The sequence below is a fragment of the Megalops cyprinoides genome, chromosome 5, assembly GCF_013368585.1.
Source record: "Megalops cyprinoides isolate fMegCyp1 chromosome 5, fMegCyp1.pri, whole genome shotgun sequence".
Classification (NCBI taxonomy): domain Eukaryota; kingdom Metazoa; phylum Chordata; class Actinopteri; order Elopiformes; family Megalopidae; genus Megalops; species Megalops cyprinoides.
The window spans coordinates 29,346,596-29,368,572 of record NC_050587.1 but is presented as its reverse complement, the minus strand read 5'-3'; the positions used below and the strand labels follow the sequence as shown (position 1 = coordinate 29,368,572).

At 45.6% G+C, this 21,977-nt stretch overlaps 1 protein-coding gene across 1 annotated transcript; it reads left to right on the top strand.

Moving 5' to 3' along the window:
* The first annotated feature begins 759 nt into the window (after positions 1-759).
* On the top strand, positions 760-21,686 carry LOC118777344 (transcriptional activator MN1-like). Its single transcript, XM_036528155.1, has 2 exons — positions 760-4,461; positions 20,809-21,686. Exons 1-2 carry the CDS (start codon positions 954-956, stop codon positions 21,006-21,008), a joined length of 3,708 nt encoding a protein of 1,235 aa, XP_036384048.1. The 5' UTR covers positions 760-953; the 3' UTR covers positions 21,009-21,686.
* The last annotated feature ends 291 nt before the right edge of the window (positions 21,687-21,977 follow it).

Sequence of the window (21,977 nt, the reverse complement as noted above, 5' to 3'; positions counted from 1 at the left end):
TTCGCTGTGCTGGATCATAAGAACAAGAACAAGAACATCTGATTCATTGTATTTTAAACACAGTCCCGATATTTAGCGACAGACCAAAGCATTTGCAGAATGAACAAAAACTTTTTTGCAGATTTTATTTGATTTTAAGAATGAACATTTGCGCACTTGTGCATTGGCTTAAATTAGGATGGGGTCTTCAACCTAGATTGCAAGTCCTTGGACATTTGACAACAACCTGGAATACTTGTTAAACGAGATAGTCGCCGACCACTAACATAAAGCGTTCATTCCACCGCTGCCGTGGACTACCTACCTGTCACCACAAGTCTAGGGAAGGAAAAAAAAATCAACTTCGCTTGTTAAAGAATGAGTGCTCCTAGCAGTACCTGGGAATACGAATTAGATTAAGAACACATCGTTTGCAGATGACAATTGAAAGTGTTCGTGTTGCAGCGCGCTCCCAAATGAAGGACTTTACGATAACGGTCAAGGAAAAGGGTTTCCGTGGCTTCTGAACTTCATGATACACGGGAAAGAGAGGGGATGTATATTGTATTTTTTTGAGCGTATAACCGGAAACTGGACATACCGTTTCTTCGGTTCGTGGCTTGCAGTTCGTTTTTAAGAAAAGTGTTTTGTGGTCGTTAAAATATCCGTTTTCTGCGGAGCAAAAATGTGAACTTCGGGGTGAGTTTATCGCATAAGTTTTTTTGCCCGGGATTTATTTTCTGTATTATCTTGCAGACGAATGCTATTTGGATTATTTCAAATGCCGAAATTTGTTGTGCATATTTACATTTTATATGTCAAGTTAATTTGACTGAAAAACCCTCCTCTCTTCCTTCTGACTTCTATATTTTCTTGATCAATTGGGGAGAGATATTTACAAAAAAGAGAGGGTGCCAACGACAGCCGTGCAGCCTTAGCGAGCAGGCTGCCATGCGGGATTGATACCGGGAAGTATGTTTGGGCTGGAGCAGTTTGGGTCTCATATTGATAGCAGAAACTCCGGCCAAGGAGAGAGAAACTTAAACCAGCCAAGAATGAACATGAATTCCCACTTCAAAAGCCCAGGTTTTCATGCTGGAGGGCCACCCGTAGCTGTAGAGCCAGGTATGGGTTCCCTGAATGAGTCTCCAATGCTGGGGCTCAATATGAACACAAATGGGGAACAGTATAATTTCCATCAGAGAGGCCAATCTGATATGCACGCAGGGGGACTTCAGCAGCAGCAGCCCCAGATGCATGGATTTTTCAACAACCAGCAACCTCACCACAGCCACCCTCATGGTCACCACCCTCACCCCCACCAGCACCATCCCCACTTTGGAGGAACTTTCGGGGGCCCAGACCCAGCTGCATCCTGCCTGCACGGGGGCCGGATCGTGGGCTACAACGGTGGCAGCATGGGGCCCCAGCAGGGATTTGCAGAGGGTTTTGATCCACTTGCAGAAGGCCAGGCAGGGGAGGGCTTCACACAGCAGCAGCAGCAGCCTGGCACCATGTCTGATTTTCAGCACCACGGCCCCCCCAGCGGCAACCCCGCAGTGCCTGCCCCCTGCCTTCCCCTGGATCAATCTCCTAACCGAGCTGCCTCCTTCCACGGCCTCCCCACCCCCTCTTCCGAAACCCATAGCATGGAGCCCCGCAGGCTGCCCCCGCAGGGCAGGGTGGAGGCGCTCGAGTACGGTTACCCTATCGAGCCGCCCTCGGGGCACTTCGACGTGCCCATGTTCTCCCCCTCTGAATCAGACTCTCAGCTCCCCCACTATGGGCCGGGACGGCAAGTGGTTGGCGGCAGCTTCCCCGGCAACCCTGGAATTTCCCGAGGGGCAGGCATGCCGGGCATCTCCAAAGCGCAGCCGCAGCATGCCGCGTACTTTGAAAGGTTAGGGGGTGGGAGGAAGAGGTCCGTGGGTATGGAGCCAGGGGCGGGTGCCAGGCATCCCCTCATGCAGCAGCAGCAGGCAGACATGCTGGCCAGACAGAACTCCTGCCCCCCAAGCCTGCCTCGGCCACCCCACTCCGAATCTGGCACCGGCAACCCCAGCATGCAGGTTGGTGGAGTTATGCTGCCTAACCAGCACAACCAGTTTGAGTACCCCGTCCACAGACTGGAGAGCCGCAATATGAATCCCTATGGGGATCACATGTTCAATATGCAACAGCAGCCTCCCCAGCAACCCCCCAATCAAAGACTGCAACACTTTGACTCTCCCTATATGAATGTGGCAAAAAGGCCAAGATTTGACTTTCCTAACAACCACAGCGGGGAGAACTGTGGTACCTGGAACAGCGGCTTGCACAACCCGCCAGGTGTGGAGAATCACCTCTCCCCCTCTGCCTACCCTGGCCTTCCAGGGGAGTTCACCCCTCCTGTCATGGATGGGTTCCCACCTGGCCCCCCTTTGCAGCATGCTGGCCCTGAGCACCAGTCGCTGCAGCAACGCCAGAACGCGGCTATGATGATCAAGCAAATGGCTTCCAGAAACCAGCAGCAAAGAATGAGACAGCCTAATCTGCAGCAGTTGGGTCACCATGGGGACGTCCCTCAAAACAGCATGGTGCACGGGGGCCAGGGGGGAAATATGCCGCAGCCTCACTTTGAAAGGGACAACGGAGGGAGGATGGGGAACTTCGATGCCCACAACCCCCACATACCTCAGGAGAACTGGTTTCCTGGACCGCACCAGCCGGGGGAGATGCTCTCACGCAGGATGGGTGGCTCCTCCGTTTCTGGGGAGGCCAGCCCTCATGACATGGGGCTTCAGAATAGCTCCGGCATGCTGTTCAGACCCGGGGTCAATGGAATGGGCATGCAGGAGCCCATGAGAATGCCCACAGATGGACACGTACAGGCTTTGCATTCTCCCGGCATGCACTCACAGTTCGGAAATAACGTGGGCAACCTTCAGCAGATTCAGTCTCCCGGTGCGGGGGTAGTGCTTCCAAATACACCCACGGACAGGCGGCCTGCTGATTTCGCTGCACCCCCTATGGGGGCTCAATCCGGCTTTCCTTTCGGAGGGGCAAACCGACAGGGGGCACCCCACAGCAACCCCCCAGGGATCAACACCTCACCAAGGAACTACCCCCCTCAGCAAGAGTTCCCTCCAGGCCAGCGGTCATCAGTCAGTAAGCTGGGGGCCCTCTCCCTGGGGAACTTCAGCAAAACAAATGCAAAGGACAACGTGTTTGGTCAGAGTTGCCTAGCAGCCCTCTCCACTGCCTGTCAGAATATGATCGCCAGCCTGGGGGCCCCAAACCTCAATGTAACTTTCAATAAGAAGAGCCAGAACGAGGGCAAACGAAAACCGAGTCAAACAGAGCAGGACATAAATAGCAGCACTGCGAGCGGGACTGGCAGCGCTGGGCCTGAGTATTTCCAGAGCAATGCTTCTCAGAATGGCCAGATGCCTGGCGCTGGGAATAGCAACAATAAGCTTGCAGGTCAAAGTGGCACAAGCCAGACTGTGCAGGGGGAAGCCAGCGCCCTCTCCCCAAACTACAACATGGACGCTACCCCGGGGGGCGAGGGGAAAGCAGCAACAGGGAGCGGGAGAGGGAGGGGGAGGAGAAAAAGGGACAGTGGGCATGTGAGTCCAGGGATTTTTTTTTCCTCTGACGGCGGTCACCCTGTTGTGAGTCCGACCCAGCAAGGCCCCCCGGCAGGCCTTGGGGAGAGGGGTGGGGGTACGCCCCATGAGAAGCCTCTCACGCCCTCTTCTTGGGGTAAGGGGGGTGAACTGCTGCTTGGGGATCAGCCGGACCTCATGTCCTCGCTGGACAGCGGCATCCAGAGCGTTGCCAAGTCTGACGCCAGCTCTCCGCATGTAGACTTCCCGGATGACGTCAGCACCACCTACGGCAATGATGACGAGGTGTCCTCCAGCTCAGACAACAATGCCAGCGCCACCGGTTCAAAGCCCATCCGCAGCCCCCTGGTCACCAGCTCCCCAAAGCTGCAGAGGGGTGACCACGGGCTATTGAATGGGCAGAAGCAGCTGGGCATTGGCTTTACAAACCACTCTACCTCTACGCCCGACAGCTATGGACTCAGCAGCAGTAGTGGTGGCGGCGGTGGAGTTGGTCATCCTGGCACACCTGGCATGGAGCAGGTACGCACGCCCTCCAGCACCTCTGGGCAGGACGAGATACATCCCCTGGAGATCCTCCAGGCTCAGATCCAGCTGCAGAGACAGCAGTTCAGCATCTCCGAGGACCAGCCACTGGGCATGAAGAATGGCAAGAAGGCAGACTGCCCGGGACAGAATGGAGACAGTGAGCTGGCACACTGTAGCCCGGACACCGGGAAAGGCTCCATGAGCACTATTGACCTTGACACTCTCATGGCAGAGCAACATGCCACATGGTATGTGCCCAGCGACAAGGCCCTAATGGAGGGGCCGGAGGATGACAAGTCTTTGGCACTCTGGGAAAAGACAAAGGTCCAGAGCAGCAACAAAGAAGGTAAACTTGGTTTACTCATTGTCGCAACTGCTTGATTATTCCTGGGTTTTTGATATGTGCAGTGTTTCTCTTAGGTCGTCCAATGTCTAATATAATAACGTGAGCAGAAGTTGTTTTCACTTCACACAAAACACACTAGAATTATGGCCTTCCCTACTCCATTAGCCTGACAGTGAAGTTTGTAGGAACACAGCAGCAAATTATTTGAAAGGCTCAGAAACACATGAGGCTAAAGCAGATTTATATTTTTATGACGTAAAATGGTTAAAAAGGAATGAATTAGTTTATCTTTGTAGAGGTACGTTTTATATCTTTTTGACAATAAAAGGCCTTGGTCATTTAAAGAGGTGTCATAAGGTAACTTGTGAAATGTGCAGTATCCCTAAAATGTTTAATGATAAAACTGCAACTGACTAGATGTCCAATTTTGCTAGTTTTTCTTATCAATGCTCAAACGTAAACCGAAGACCGAGAAAAGTAGTTTGCATTAGGGTGCAAGTACCCGGATTTTGTTGCCAAATTTTTGAATGTCTCTTGATTTTAAACAGCATGCTTCTGTACTGGCAAACTTGTGCCGCCACAGCATCGAATCATAGTCTACATTTCTACAATGTGAAATTGTATGATTTTTTTTTCTATTTTCAAACGGACAGAGAAAATTCATAACGATTTGATGCCTGAATATTGCTAACACAAATACTAGTCTCACTGCGGCAATTTTGACCAGCACCATGCATTACTTTTCACTTTTCGTTTGTAATTAAGCTAAGGAGGAAAACTTCAAACGAAGTAAATAGTTACAATTCCTGTATCCTGATATCCGTTTTCAGGCCGAACAACAGCATTGACCAGCTAATCGGGTTTTGACGTGATATAGCCTGTGCGTTTCACAGTGGGGTTCTCCGTTCTTTTGGTAACTGTTTGTTTTTGTTAGGCTATTACCAGGAGCTAATCTGATTTGAGAAAGTAGATTGATTTTAGATTTGGCAGGGGGACGCGATAAATTGGGTGCCTGGGGTTGCGGTTTAGGGAAGATGTTAACATAAAAATTAGATCGTGTCTCGTTTCGCTGATCAGATTGTTACGATTTATGTATTAGGTATTCAGTTCGTTGCAATGTACCCCTTAATTTTATCTTCAGCTTCCCTCAGTTTGTCTTCGTGCCGATGGTAACAGGATTTGTTCATCAAAATGTTGATTATGCATTAGAACATTTACACCTATTTGTCTTGAGTGCGTGCACAGATATTGTCCTTAACATTTTTTACAGTAAAAAAGAAATTGCAGTAATTATTTTGTAACATGATATGGGTAATTTAATGAAATCAACTGCTAACCGAATCACATTGTTCAAAATAAACGTATTGCATTTCATGTCAAAATAATAATAGTATAGCCTACTTTTGCTACTTTCCAGTAAAAGGAATGAACACATTTGAAGATGGATGTCTATTGCTTTTGTTGTTTGACGGCACACTGACTCTTTTCCATTACCTATGAATTAACTTAGATGCTAATAAAAGATGGCATCTGTGCACCATTGGATTCGAAACGTAGCTCATGGCTGATAGCAGTTAAAACACGTACTAGTTAATCTGTTTAATGATGTTTGGCCTTAAATTGATCATCCGTTTTATTGAATTGTAAAACTAACCTGAACAAAGCGTTACATTCAAAAGTATTTGCAATTAAATAAAGAGAATTTAAATCTCCCAATCTGTGAGGATCTAATTTTGTTCCTTTAATTACAATTGTTACGTTCTTTCAAAAGACCAATTGTCACGCTGCGGGGAAAGAAATCAATTATCCGTTTAAAATTTTAGCCAAGTTGTTTGGAAAGTGTGTCATAAGATCATTGGACATTAAATTTTTATGTCAACCATGTGCATAACTGGATCACTTTAAAAGCTGGCTAGTCTCTGCGTGAGACTGTTGTATTATTTTGTTGTGTAGAAGGGGTTCACGAATATTAAAACATAAAATGAGTGAAGTTCTGTTTAGAATATACTAATATCCTAAGCACATCATGGTACCTTGCATTTGTATACGGATTTGTTGTTAGATTTATTTGACAAAAATCGGAACACTAACACGGAAAGTTTGTATTATTTCAATACTATCTAATTTGCGTCGGTTTCAGTCTCAGATAAAATTTAATAGTTGTTCAGAGGTCTCTATTAAGTTGATAGATTTAAACTGCAGTTGAAATAGGCTACGACACAATAACGATACAAGATGAGGATAAGGATTTCAGTGCGTGTGGGAAACAATACAATTCGTAAAGACAATGTGGACATCACTGTGTGTAAATACTGGGCTAATTACAATTACTGTACTGACTTTGTGTTGTGTCGATGACGCTGAACCAAACAATACGCCCAGAGTCTGCGTGCGCGTAGGGAACTGTCTTGCCGCACAGGGCAGCAGGACAGTGTGAGAGGCGCATAATTTGATCGCCACAGCTAGAGACGGGGACCTATCCGCTTTCCCACTCGTGAATATGTATTCCCTCTGTGCGTTCCCTTGCCCTTTGTTCTGTTTAACCGGGGAAAACGGAGGGAGGAGAGGTGGTTCTTTCAGAAGTCAACCAGTATTGTTAATATGCAGAGCAGACGAAAAGGCCAAGAACATCGCCTTTTCTCAGTTTGGACATACATGGACCGTGTTTCATTGCGGCCCATAATTTCCTTTAAACAGTTAAAAGCAATAGTCGTGCAAGGCAACCCATTCCTTTATTTCTTCACTTTCTTTCTTCTCCACCTCTTAGTTGTTTTTCTGAACAAAAAAAAAAAAAAAAACGCATCTTGCTGGGGCAGGGTCGATATCACAAATCACAGTGTATGACAGGTTCGACTTTAAGTGCTACAGTAATGAAAGAAAAATAAGTTAAATGTGTTTTGAGCAGAAAATGGAAAATTACGTATGGTATATGTGGATGACCATGCGTATTTTTGTACTAAACATATCCAGGTAACCAATCCATAACCCGTGTATACCGGTGGATCTGTTTCCACTTGCTCTAAATAGCCGAGGTTCTGAAATTTCATCAGCTACGGGAAGTAAACATTCGTCTGCGCTTTGCATATTAACTTTCTCAATATGTCCTTTACTAACGAGAGCCTCCGGTTAGCCAAGCGATTTACAATGAAGTTGTGGGAATAACAGCGGGAAAATAAATTTGTCAGACGAACTAATTACGCAGTATTATTGTGCATGAATCAGAGCACCAAGCATTATTGCTGCAAATTACAGATACTGGTGAATACGGCTGTTTTACAAGGCCACGTCACAGAAAGTTAATTCGACGATTAATCAATTCAGTGTTAAGGAATAATTTCATAGTGATGGGAGCAGAGGTGGAAGGTCAGTCAGTCGTGTGTATTGAATTATAGGAACACCAAAATAAGTGATTACTTGTATTCGGTCTTATAATATTGGGCAGTTACAAAATGTATACCAGAACCATCTTGACAACTGCTTTTCTACTTTTAAAATTCTATTCATTTAGAGGCCTGAACGGGCCTCTTAGTTCATTTTAAAGGTTTTTTTTTTTTTTATTATTTAACTCGAGCTATTAGTTACCTTTTGGAGAGAATGCGCCCCAAATTCAGTCAGTCAGCGTGGCGGATTGTCCTTATTTTGAACACTGAATTCAAACAAATGGAACTTTTTTACACGACATCATGAGCTCGACGGTCTTAGATAAGCAGCCTACTGCGCAAAACCGAACATGTATAACACTTAAATTCTAAATTTTAAACTTGGAAACTTTAAAAGGTTTCTCAAATGACACATCTCATTGCGTTTAGATTGCATCTACCTCGATTGTGGTTGAGTTATCAGGACATTATGCTGTGCAAATATACACACATATAACCCTGTTGACGGCGTGCGCCACGCGCTGCGCGTACATTAATTTTACGAAGTGTTTGGAGAGAGACTGGTCTGAGGGACACGGTTAAAATCAGAGGCTGACGCAACACAACTTTTAGGTGTGAACGATTTCCTGTCATAGTTCTCCCCCTCTAATTTTTCCCTCGAGAAAAGAGCGTACCAACTACGCTGATAGCGGCTGGGCGTGTTTTGTTTTTGAGATGTGTTGTAATTGTTTTTCTACGTTTACCGATAAACACGATACAGACGACTCCTGTTTTTCCTTAATAATCAAGCATCAGGCAATCAAGTAAGTATAGAATGGCAAATAAATACACAACATACCGGCCAACGTTGGCTGTAGGATTAAACATACTACTACTTTAAGATATATTTATGCATGATTACAGCTAACAATTGAATAAACAGTTGTGTTGTCCAACTAATCGAATACGTCATTATGGTCGTTGTAGTTGTTACTATTCTTTGTATATCTTACTCTCTATCACACTTTACAATTCATGAAATTCATGTGGAGACTTTATATATGCTGACTAATCTGTATATCTTCTATATTCATACAAGATTACATCATGTTTCGTAATATTTAAGAACAGTGACAAAATACTTCAATTTCATATCTTGCTATCTGGAATTTCAGTGTTTATCACTTAGTAAATAATAATCTCCATTCTTTTCCTCTTTTCCTTTAAAAAGTTAGCCACAACACAAAATGTTTCATATGTAAATGCTGGAATTCCTGTATTCCACCAGTGCACACAAAAAAACTGCCACTATGGTGAGAGATGACAGTTATTTGTTTTCATGTGTGTTCATCATTTGTACTCCTCTTCAACAGCATTGAGAGGATTAAATCACTTAATATACTTGGCCTACTTTCTGTACTTGGCCTGGAGCATGTTTTCAGTCTTTGTCACATTGCAAGTACAAGATAAACAGCATTTTATTATTAAAGGTAGAATTGACTGTAAATTGGTTGCAAGTCAGTGCAAGTAGGTTCCCTTTGTTTTATTTATCGTATTTCAGCTACTTTGTTGACATGTCTTTTCAAGGACGCAGGATTTTATGGAATATGAATTTTCAGGCTTTATGAAATTTAAATTTTGTGAGAGTCCCAACGAGGTGTTACAGTCGGGAGACATACTCGCGGTGCACGAGGTGTCATGGGGTGTTATATGGCTGGGTCTGAATGTGAGGTGGTTTGACCCTTGCCCTTTGCCACATTGATGGTGTAGTAGGGGCAGAGAGACCCTGTGAAAACAGGCCACCGTGCCCCAAACCCAGCGGTGTCCTGACTGGTTGGGTGGCTTTGGCGTCTGAAACACACACACACACACACACACACACACACACACACACACACGCGAGTAGTATGATGTCTGCAGATGCAGGCGCAGCTGCGGGCGGCACATGATCCCCTCGACTGGCGGGTAGACAGCTGTCAGGGAGACGTGGTCAGCATTCTCCTGTAGCACTCCGCTGTCAGCCAGTCCGGTGGCCCCCCGTGTGTTTGCAGCTGTAATCATGGAAGGGTTGATAATGCACGTGCTCGTGCCTGCACCAATGCCCTCCATGAAGGAGAAGACGAGGATGATGTCAACGGAAGTCCCCTACAAACCCTCTGAAATGCAGGACTTAGGATAAATGCTGAGCAAAAAATTGACCAAGGACTAAAGCATGGTGTCCTGTGTTAGGAATCCTTGAGAAAAACATAAATAGACGTACTTACAACACATCGTGTTTGCTTGTAGTTATTCTGAAATGCAAGGATGATGGTGTGTGAGATTTGCTCTGTGTTGTTGATACCTGTATGAAAGAAGGCACTACAGAAGTGAAGGGAAGGCCCAGGCTAGTTACAAGTCATTTGGTGTTTCCATTGCTAACACTAGTCAAATAGTCAAGGAGCTAGCACACATATTGCATTTCTTTAAAAAAAATGTTAATGCATGAACTCCTAGTTAAACTGACACACATTGCGATTAGGCTTCTGCAGGATTTGGAAAGCTGAGGTTGACACATCACAGGAGTATTTAAATCGGGGAATCATACTGTGTGTTACGACCTTATGGTTTTGGGGCTTAGGTAGGAGCAGAGCTTACTCTAGCAGTTTGTCCATTAGGGGCCCATCAGAGCCTGTTCAGAATGCATGAGGCAGCGTGTGATAGGGAGTTCCTAATATCTCAGGGGCCTGTACTGTTGTCTGACATTTCTCATCCAAGCCTGGTCATGATGCGCTGTGAGAGATTGCAGATAGTTAAAGAGAAAGGTAATATCTGGCAGGCAGTTGGGAACATCCATTTGTTGGTGAAGCGTAACGAAGAATGTCGTTTAAATGTGCCACGGATGCCAAAAACCGTCCTCTTGTACTTTTATGGCAGTATCAAGGAATCTCTGAGATTGCCAGCAGAAAGCACTCAACCCTACATTGTACTAACAAGCTGAAAATTTGGTCTATTTCATTATGTGCCCCTGAGCATCTTAGACTTTTTAAGGGAAGAGCCATTGAATAGGGTTATGAGACTGTTTGTTACTATTTTCCCTGTGACTGTGAGGTAGTGTTATAATTCGTAATTCCCAATCTTAGAAAGATAACCTATGCCTGGCTCAGCGCAAATGCAATCTCTGAAATTCCTCCAGCCCCCCCCCCCCTTCTCCGCCCTGCACCTTGATTGTTCCCGCAGCAGTTTGGAACAGCACGCGCCCGGCCCCCGGTGTGATTAAGCGATGACGGAGGCTCCCATGGGGTAGATAAGGCCAGGGTGGTGGGGGAGCGAGGAAGGGAGCAAGCTTTCCGGGTGTTGGCAGGCTCCCCGTCACTATTACACCCTGACACAGGTTAACAGTGCATCTGCACGTGGGGACCCGCGGGGAGGGGTGCTGGACAGCAAGAAGCGGCTTTCGACTTTCCTGGGTTTACTGTCTGTTCTTTTTCACCGCTCTCTCCAGTATTCTACTCCAGCAGACACAATTGCAAGAACACTTGTGAGCGAGCGGATATGGACATTGCTGATGTCTAGAGTCAGCCGGTGCCAGGAAGTGATTCAAATGTTGCACGATTCAGAACCTCGCAGGTGTCCCGATTTGTTGTAGACTCTTTTAGGATTTGAGGGGATGTCGGGCGTTAGAATGTTGTTACATCATCTCCATCATCTCAGTGGCTTGTAAAAGCGTTTACGTGCGCCTCAGTAAAACGCTCCACTCGGCACCGCAGGAAGGCTGTAAAGTGAAAGGGTGAAGTGCCTGTTGATTTCCTTTCCCATTGTATGCTCTGAGCCGGTCTTGGCCAGCAAGGAGCGCCACGCTTAACCGCCATGATTAAGAAGTTATTTAATCGGTTTCAACAAGGCTTATTGACTGGGTCCTGAAAAGGACTGCCGACCCATGGGGTATTGCGGTCCGTTCGGGGTCTTTTTTTAAAAAAAACTAGAACTGGGAGGAAAAAAAAAACGTTGTGGCAGGGTCGTGTGTCCAGCTGATCTATTAAAGTTGTGTTTGTTTTATTGATGTTTTTTGTTCCGTCTACAACTTGAGCAGCGTGTTAGGTATTGTGAGCCTTTTTTTTTTTTTTGTTAAGCGAGGAGACGTGATTGACGTTGTGAGGAATGCAAAACAGCCCGCGGCGGACCTCGTTCCCGCTCCGCTGTAACAAGGTGTGCCGTATCGGCTTCCACAATGGCGCATCACGCACTCTCACATCCTCTCCTACGCAGCAGTAATAATAACCATCTTTACGATCGCAGGGATTAGGGATGGAGTTGCTAGGCCAAAAATTCCGGTCCGTTTTTTTCCCGCCCCTTCAGTGAAAGAACGAGACGAGAAATGTTGCGCTCTGTGGTGTTGGTGTCTGAACACATAGAGGTCTGCTGTCTGAACTACAGTGCGCCATTTTTAACGCATGGTTTTTTCCCCCTCTTTCTGGCTTAATGAAAGTTTACTTGTCAAGGCTGCCAAGGGGGCCTCTATTGGATAACATGGGATCGGGGATGGGGGGAGGGGTGATGGGGGGGATTGGGGTTGGTGGCGGCTGGGTGGTTTGTAGACATGGAAACTCGATAGGGCAGCGTTTGTCAGTTGTGGCAGACATAACTAGTGATTTATAGAGGCCCCGTTCCTGGCTTTGGGGTCTGAAGCCGCTGCACGGCACGTATACTTTTGTGGCCTCCCGCTCCTCCTGAGCTTCTCACGAAGCAGAATAAAATCCAATCAGAGGCGGGACGAGGTGCTCCTGCAGTTGAGTTCATCCTCAGTGTGGAGGACTGTGCGTCCTTGGTGCTGTTTAACTGCTGAGGGGAAATCGACCAGATCTCAGCACTGTGGTTTCAGACCGTAACCACTGCTAGATATGAGAAATGAAGCTGAAGCTGAGGGCTGTCTTCTTCTGCTGTTTGTGTGTGTCTGTGTATTTGTATCGCATGTATGTGTGTCTGTGTGTATGTGTGCCTGCGCTTGTGTGCACAGTTCTGAACTGGGATCTTGTGTGTACGTGTTTGACGCATATGCGTGTGTGTGTGTTTGTGTGTGTGTGTGTGTTTGTGTGTTTGTGTGTGGTGCACCGCAGCAGTACTATACAATAGTATTTTACTGCATTTAGTGAGTGCAGTCTGGTGACTTCAACAAAGGTGTCGTAGTTGTACCCACTGGATTTCTCCTTCTGACAGCCCTGTCCTGTTTCTTCTTCCCGCAAAGAACATTAAAAAAGGAACTTGTTTCGGCACGTGTTGAATTTTCCCCTCGGATTTTGCCATGAGGGAATGCCCTGCTTGTCAAAGGGGTGCACAGCAGGGACTCCAAAGCTCCTGGATTGATGTATAAGACACACTTCTGTTTAAACTCCTTGCCTTTGCAAAGATATGCTCAAAGCACAGCCGAGCTATTGCGTGCTGGATTAATGTCTTAATGTCAAGAACAGGCGTACGCAACCTTGCTGCTGGGGTGCCTCAGTCCTGCATATTTTCTAGGTCCCTCTAAATACTAGGAATACCTTGAGCATATGGTCACCTGCATTCATTTAGCCTGTGAATTGATCCAATTATGTAATTAAGTGCTGTGGCGGAATAAAAAGCAGACTTGTGTAGTACTCCAGTACCAGTGGCTGTTTATCTCTGATCTCAAATACATTCACACGATACCCCAGCTTCACTGAATAGCTTTAGCTCTTGGCTGCTGCCAGGCATGCAATATGAATGATATGCATTTTTCTGTTGAGTTGTTGACATGTTGCCAATAGACTTTGTATGTTCTTTGTCACATAGGTATTAAATTCATATTAAAAAAGTTGACCAATGGCACATATCTTTGGAGGCATATTCCCTGGCAGAGAGAGAAAAAGTTATTTGTATTGAAGGGATTAGCTTGTGTTCTGTAGCTCAGCAGTGGACTAATGGCTGTCATACCCGCTCCAGGATAGAAACAGGCTTTCTTTCTTCTCTTTCTTTTTTCCATGTTATTTCTTTCTTCTTCCCTCATATATGGTATTGTTCAGCCAGAGAGAAATGAATATATTTCTGAATGTGATAAAAATGATCCTCTCAAACTCTGGAAGGAATTAGTGCTGCATGTTGAATCACCAGTTTGCTTTGTAAGCAATGTTGACTGGTCTAAATATACAGAAGGATCTTATCACTCATAAGAACAACCTAAAACACTTAGACAGTGCAGTATGATCCCCCATACCTCACCCAGCACTTGCAATGGTAAAATTTGAAGCAATGAGTAGCCAAAATATCCAAGTAGAATAACACCATTTATCCTTCAGCAAACCACAGGGCAGCTCGTGTTGGTGATTTCTAAGTTTTAAATGCTAGTTCGCTCTCACCATTCATGTAAGTGAGCTCTGGTGGGAACTTTGACACTGTGTCACGCAGTGCATGCTGTGAGAGTAGGGGTGTCTGGGTCCTGTTTTCAAACTGGAGAACAGGATAGGCGCTCAAACCAAATTTGACCCCTCTGCCTTGCTGGAGCAGGCTTACCCTCCCGCTCCGATGCAGTGGTTGATTCCGTGGCAACAGAGCGGGGGCTGATAACGTGTCACTGCCTGGTGTCAGCCCCTCGTACCCTGCCAGGCCCCTGCCATCCTGTTAGAGCTTTTTTTGTGCCTCCTCAGTCCCTTTTTTGTGCTGCGCTCATATCCACCCTGCCGTCTGTAGCTTGCGAACAGACTGCCTGCAACCTGAGTATTGATTTTGCTCTGTGCTGACGCCGCTCTCTTAACGCATTACTATGATCCCGTATTTTTTTTATTTTTTTTTTCCCCTTGACTCTTGTTTTTCTGCTTTAATACGCTGGGAGATCAGAGGGGTCTCCCATTTGATTTGGTTGGAAGAATCCTAAGCAGCTGAAATGACGCGGCCGACGGACTTAATGAAGTGCATGCCGTTCCGGCTGGGCTGCAGCCTGGCTGGGACCGCTTCGCCCTCTCCCTCCTAACGTTCCAATTCCCGTTTATTGGTCCCTCATGTCCCGGCTCAGTGGAAAGCTTCCAGCGTGAGAGCGAGAGGATGAGGGGGGGTTTACCCGCTGTGCTGTGGAACGTTTGCCTGCCACCCGTTCCCGCCAGTCACCCCTCTCCCCCCTCCCCCCCACCCTACCCTAACAATCACCCCCCCCACACCAGTTACCCCTCCAAATACACCAATCACCCCTCCCCAACTCCACCGATTGCGCCAGGCTGAGGAGGCATTTGCCTGTGGAGTGCTTTATTTTCTCCAGCGCTGACCCCTGCTTTGAACTGGGCCACATGTCTGTAAGCCAGCTAGCTGAGCTGCGTAGCCGGCTCATGTTACCTGCTCTGGCCTGCCCCTCTCCCCCGCAGAACGGCACCCCCAATCCGACCTGTGTAGCACATCACGGGGGAAGACAAAACAACCCCTGGGGCCTTTCAGGACCCTACAAAACCTGCAAAACCGATTTTCCCAGTCGCTTTGTCTCTCCACCTCAGAACAGGTGGGACTGGCTGCTCTGGCCGTATAAAAGACACGCTGGAGAGTTTTCAGGGATGAAGGGGTTAATGTCACTGGTCCAGAGGCAGAGGGCAGGGAGGGGGTGCAGTGGAGGCAGAGACCCGGGATGCCTCCGTCAGGAGCACTCAGACAGAAAGAGCAATTGTCCCAATCACACGGGCCAAGGACTCGATGGGACAGGCACTGTACACTGTCAACATTTCTCTTCGTCACACATGTGTATGTGCACTCTCTCTCACTTTCTCTCTCTCTCACACACACACACTCCCAGACACTCTGTGGCTGTATGTATATTTATCCACTTGTTAAGTGGAGTATAGACACATTAACCAAAAGGTATGGACTTTACTTACTTAATTATTATTTCTTTGCTTAGCAGACAGTATTACCCAGGGTGCATTACACATTATACTTTTCACAGAGTGTCCATTACAGATGGATATTTGGTTAAGGAGTTCGGGCAGTGCCTGACCCCAGATTCCAGCCTAGAGCCCTCTGATTATGAGAGCAGTTCTCTAACCTGCCAGACTGCTGCCCAGCTATGTGTGATTGGTAGTGCGCCCATCACTCAGCTCAGAAGGGTTTTTAAAGTGTGTGGTGTATTAGGATCTATTTGATGTTCTGTTTAATGCTTGCATAATCTTAATCCATAGATGGACACTTAGGAGTCCTGCACAGTTTTACAAAGAGCAATAAAATAATGATGCATACTCACAAAATTTGATATGCGATTTTTTAAATTACATACTCATGACACTTGTGAAATATTCACCTGTGTTAGATACACCTATTGTATTTAACTACAACATGGGGAAATGTGTTATTTTTCCATATTACCATTTCACTTCGTATGTTCTGTTGCATATATATCTTGACATACCTTTTTTGTAAGGTATCTATAGATATATAGATACCTTACAACAATATCCTATATATATATATATATATATATATATCAAGGACACAATCTGATGAAAGAACAAAAGGCGCATCTCAACGAATAGTACGATGTATAGTGTTAACATATCTAGTATTTCATGAAGAGCCGAGGGTAGAACTTCTCAAACCCAGGGCTTACTGAATTGAACGCCAGCTCTGTTTAAGTTCTGATGTGATTCTTAGTGTTCCTCATTACTCTCTCATGACTCTTTGTGGTGTGGAGAATTTGCAACATTTGGTTGGGTTTAGAGTAAACTGTGTATTGTGCACAAAACTCCTTTCCCTCATTATTTAGTCTTTTAAACCCAAATTACAGGCAACAAACAGGCAAAGCAGCTTAAGTTTCTTTAATTTTGGTGGAGAAATAGTGATACAGCGCTTAAAATGTTTTTAAACTGATACAGCACTTAAAATGTTTTTTTTTTGAAGCAAGTAAATATGTTGATACAAATGTACTTGCATCTGAACACAAAATTGAATGTTTTTTCTAAGAATGTAATTAGTGAGAGATTCTTCATAAATATGTCAGCTGCTAGTGGTTATGTCACATATGTGGTGATGGTGTTTCCCTTTCTCTCACTGTCTTTCTTCCTCTCTTTGTCCCCCTTCTGCTCATTTTTGTGCTGAGAGGTTTAATTAACCTATGCTAATAGAGGTTTTTTTGCATGTGAAAAAGATAGCCCCCAAGGATTCCAGTTGGTCCATACAACTACAGAGTAATAATATGATAATTATGGAATATAATTGATTCTGAGAATGATGAGGGAAAAGTGGACTGAATAGTTGTCTGCACGTCAAAGAAGGGCACAGAAGAACATTGTTCTCCTTATAATAATAAGTGATGTTAAGGATGGACAGTCGTTTGGGTCAGTACCGAAAAGTCAGTAAGACAGAACCAAAGACCATGAGCGCATGCGGTCACTATGTGAAAAGAATAAAAAGCATCCTGATGCTCAAATAGACAAGGAGATAATTTACGTTGGTTTTGAATTTTAAAGTGTTCACTGGCTCAGAAAGTGAGTAGAGTCAGTCTTGTATATGTGGAGCTGCTAGGAGAGAGACTGACTGCACCGGCAGGGTCAGTTTTTAGAGTGCGCCATTAGTGGGCTCACACCATTATTCTGTCATCATCTAAGGTACATATCTAATTTAAATTTAAAATATAATTCAATGAGTGTTGTCATATTGAACTCTTGGTTCCACAATTTAAACATGTATGTCTTAAATACAAAGTTCATAGTTGTGGCTGCACTGTTATCTATACATCTATCTATACCTTTATTAATCCTTGTGGTATAGTCTATATGTATACAGCTACACATTTGTGTAAAGTTAGCCTAAATATTATTCAGCTCAACCTAAACAATACATGGAAGTCATCTAAAACCTTAACAGGTATTCCACAGCAGTGGAAAGAGTTGAATTTTAGTGAGATGGTGATTGTGTGTGTGTGTGTGTGTGTGTGTGTGTGTGTGTGTGTGTATCAGCACTTGACCCAGGGGACATGGTGCATGTGGACCGGCTGCAGACCTTTAGGGGGGTTGCTGCCTTAGTGTTGTCAGAGCAGGGGGGTGTGTCAGCTGGGGGCAGGTGAACGCTTGGCTAGTTATCCAGGCCGATACAATGCCTGCTGTGTCCAGCTAGAGTGGTCCGGGGGAGTGGGGGATAGGGGTGGGGGGCTTGACTGACACTGTGGGTGTCAGAAGAGCTGAGAGGTGTGAGGCGAGGCCCTCTGGCAAGGCGAGCGCATCCCTCCCCATCGTCAGCGACCACTGCCCCCCCCCCCCCCCCGTCTCCAGTGTCCCCAGGCTCTCCGCGAGAGGCAGGGAGGCAGAGCGGCGGGGCCTCGCCAGCTGACCTTTCACCAGATCTGTCCGCTTTTCCGTTCCAGTGGTCTCGACCCAGACAGGCTCGGGGGCAAGGCCTCTTGCCTGCCTGCGTGCCCCTGCGCTCACCCGCCTGCCTGCTTGCCCCGGACGCTCATTGTTGGCACGCCACTTCCACCGTTCTCTGACAATGGGTGGCAGCTGGCAGAGAGGGAGGGAGATTTAAAAAGAAAAGGACAGTTGCGGGAGGCGCTGGGCCACTGTGAAGAGCTCATAGTTTCATTCGTCAGAGACAGACGTTATCGGTAGTGAAGCTGCCTCTCTTTCCCTCTCTCTCTGTTTCTGTGTGTGTGTGTGTGTGTGTGTGTGTGTGCGTGTGTGTGTCTGTGTCTGTATCTGTGTGTGTTTGTGTGATAGGAGAAGAAAGGCAGGGCTGCTGTATGTGATCAGGCTGGTCTCTCTACAGAAAACACAACATACAATCTGTCACTGCTATTGAGTCCAGATCTGTTTCCACATTGTCTGAAGAGTCTTGTTATTAATTACAGTCATAAATACATATGCATGTATGCCAATTATTTTGAAAAGACAGGAAAATAGTTACTTTGATGATTTATATAGTGTCCTTAAAACTATTGTAATATTAATTGTATAGTTCTGTGGTCATGGTTCTAAAGGATGTTTTTGGAACATATATCTACGAGAAGTTCATCCCAGTTAAGTAAACAACATATAAAATAATATATTAGTTAAAATAATCTGGTCTGTGTCCAGACCATTGTAGTGTCCTAATTTGACTCCATGTCATTGTTGGCATAGATGCACAATCAAATTTTACATGATTTGGAATTGGAATTATGAGGCTCCTGTACCCATTACTCTGAACGGGAACAACTCGAGTCATTTTGTTGAGATGTTATGTGGTTGTTTATTAAATTAATTCCACAAAACTGGTGTGGGAAAGTCAGGAGTATATGCTTAGAGATGCTTTAATATTGCATTACTGATTATGATCACCTGAATGAAGTGTTTGTTTCTACAGAGTTTGAGTTAGAATTATTCCTCATCAATCTTTAAGCTTCTAAGAAAACAGGACAGGTGTTCATTTTCACATGTCAAAAGTAAAATATGTCTTACTCGACCCACATGACATACAGTCTGGTAATATGAAACGTGACTAAAACTAATTATTAATAAACTTAATATGTATTAAAATGGTGAATTTATAGACATATAGACGTGTTAGTGCTGTAGTTGTCCATAAATGTCAGGGAATTCCTTGGTTGGTCCCGGAGTTGCTGTTTAATGCATGGGTTAGCAAATTGTCTCTCATCAATCTTCTGGCTTCATTGAAGATGGAGCAGGTGCTAATTTTCACATGACAACAGCAATTTTACTCAAAAGAGTGAGTGTTTCACAAATCTATCTCCATTACATTTGCAAATTTGGAAGGTTCTTTTTTGTAACTTCTGATGATGTTCGAGTGGGGGGTGGGGGGGGGGGGGTTCTTTAGTGCTCAGTGCCATTGTTAACATGGATCTGCATCATACTGTGACATATAACATGTGGGGCATATATAACCAAGCTTTTAAAAGTGAAAAAACAAGAGATATGTTCCACTGGAGTCATGTCACATTTTAGTAATGTTTATATGTTTGTGTGTGTGTGTGTGTGTGTGTGTGTGTGTGTGTGTGTGTGCATTCGTTGCTGTGTGTGTATGCGTGCATATTTGTGTTTGTGTACATTCATAGGTGTGTGTGTGTGTGTGTGTGTGTGTGTGTGTGTTGGTGTACATTTGTGTGTTTATGTGCAGGCGCGTGTGTGAGGATATGTGTGTGTGTGTGTGTGTGTGTGTGCAGATTTGTGTGTTTGTGTGCATTCATAGATAAGTGTGTGTTGCTGTCACTTACTGAACTAGACAGTCTTACAAGGTAGTATCCATGTACAGTGCTTCTGGCAGCCCACGCCTTCTTGACCCCTACCTGTCTTTATGATGGGAGTTTGTTCTTTTCCGTTCTCTGAAGAGGGCAAGAGGTGATGTCAGGCGCTGCTTCGCCAATCAAGTGAGTGTGGAGGCCCAGCTCCGTCCACACACCCAAGGGACAAAGCCAATTAGCGCAGTAATGAGGTGGCGCCGGGCTGGATTCAGCTGGACCCAGCTGGGTCAAGAGGTCCACAGAGGCCCTGGTGTTTTCTCTTCCTCTCCCTTTGATTTACTGAGCAAACGGGCTGAGAATGAACATGCCAGAGTCATATTTGTCAAAGCCCTGTATAAGGGCTTTTTCTCATAGAAACTCAATTCTTTCTTTAAGCAGGGAAAGAATTCTGGTAGGGGACTGAGCGCCTCCCACATGTTCCCCAGAATCTTTCAAAACCTAATGGACAATTTTTTTCTTTTCACATCTTAAAGACTGTAAGGGCGTCCTCATGAAACGTCAAAGACCTACAAAAAATAGTTCCTGCATGGTTATATTTCAGGATTAGATTTCAGAAAACATAATGGTGTGATGCTTGTGGTTGTTAGGGGTTTGGAGGAATTCCACACACTACTGCTACCTCCTGCGCGGCATATAAATCAAGTTGATTGCTTTAAACGTAATGAAGGCATTGGCCGATTTCCTCTTTGCACTCAGTGTCGGTGACCTTGTTGTTGATCTCCCAGCACACACCCTTGCTCTGTGTACCGACAGAAAGGCTAATCCTGTCCCACTTTTGTGTCCCCCTCTCAGCTGCTGAACTGTCCCAAGGCAAGGGTGGGGTCGGGGCGGGTCCGACGGGCCCCGGCGGGAGCCACCTGCAGTGTCTGTCAGTCCACTGCACCGACGAGCTGGGGGACAGCAAGCCGCGTGGGGGTGCCGTCCCGTCCTGGCGCTCTCTCCACTCGGACATCTCCAACCGCTTCGGCACCTTTGTGGCCGCCCTCACCTGAACGCTAGCATGGAATTAACAAAGACGGGGATGAAGATGAAGAAGTTGAGAGTGACGATGATGGTGAGGGTGAGGGTGATGATGATGGTCGGGGACAGTGAGGGGTGGCACGTCCACCTCTGTATGTTGTAGATTGGGGGCCACAAGCCCAGCAGTGACGCCCATGCCTAGAGACCTCAGCCTGATCCTTTTTTTTTTAAATAAAATCAACAAAATAATAAAAAATAATAATAATTTGAAGGCCTGGGAGGGCAACAACAACATGAACAGAAATGGCTGTGGCAGTATGGTACCAGTGTTGAGTATTTTTTCTGTGCTGTTTTTTTCCCCTTTTTTGTTTGATTTTATCATTTTTACTTTTTATTTAATTTACCAAGGCGATTTCTATTAATGTTATTATCATTGTTGTATTCATTATATTTCCTCTGTGTTGCATGACAGGAATGGAATGGCATTGATATTAATGGTGTTGTTGTATGGGGGGCTTCTCCTCAGCAAACCTATGTCGATGTTCTGATGTCTGGTTCGCTTCTCACACATTGAGTCTAGCAAGCCCAATAGCTGCAGGCTTGGAGCTGGATGCTCACAATATGGCCCCTCCTCCACATAGACCCCACCCAGTTGGAGGTTGGAGGAAGCAGGGGGGTTATTTCTTCATTATACCCCCCAATCATATATATCCCTGAGCACAGTACAGAAATGAGCACAGTACAGATCATATCTCAAAGGCAGACAGTATTCCCAATCTGGATAGGCCAGTGAAAATGTGAACACACAGGGTTGTGACTTGATTTGTTAGAAGCCCTACAGACCAGAGACAGAGTGGACCTCATCAGCAGGAATGGCCAGTGCCCAGTGCATTATGGGCCATGGCACTTCAAGGGGGGGCCCCTCACCTTTGACTTTAAAAGGGAAACGGAGGTCCTCTCTTCACATTGCTCCTTTTGGGAATCTGATATTTTTGCCAAGA

Excerpts from the sequence above, each read along its gene's own strand:
- LOC118777344 (XM_036528155.1), top strand. The coding sequence starts at position 954 with ATGTTTGGGCTGGAGCAGTTTGGGTCTCATATTGATAGCAGAAACTCC. Across the intron at positions 4,462-20,808 it reads CCAGAGCAGCAACAAAGAAG|CTGCTGAACTGTCCCAAGGC; the intron begins GTAAACTTGGTT and ends TCCCCCTCTCAG.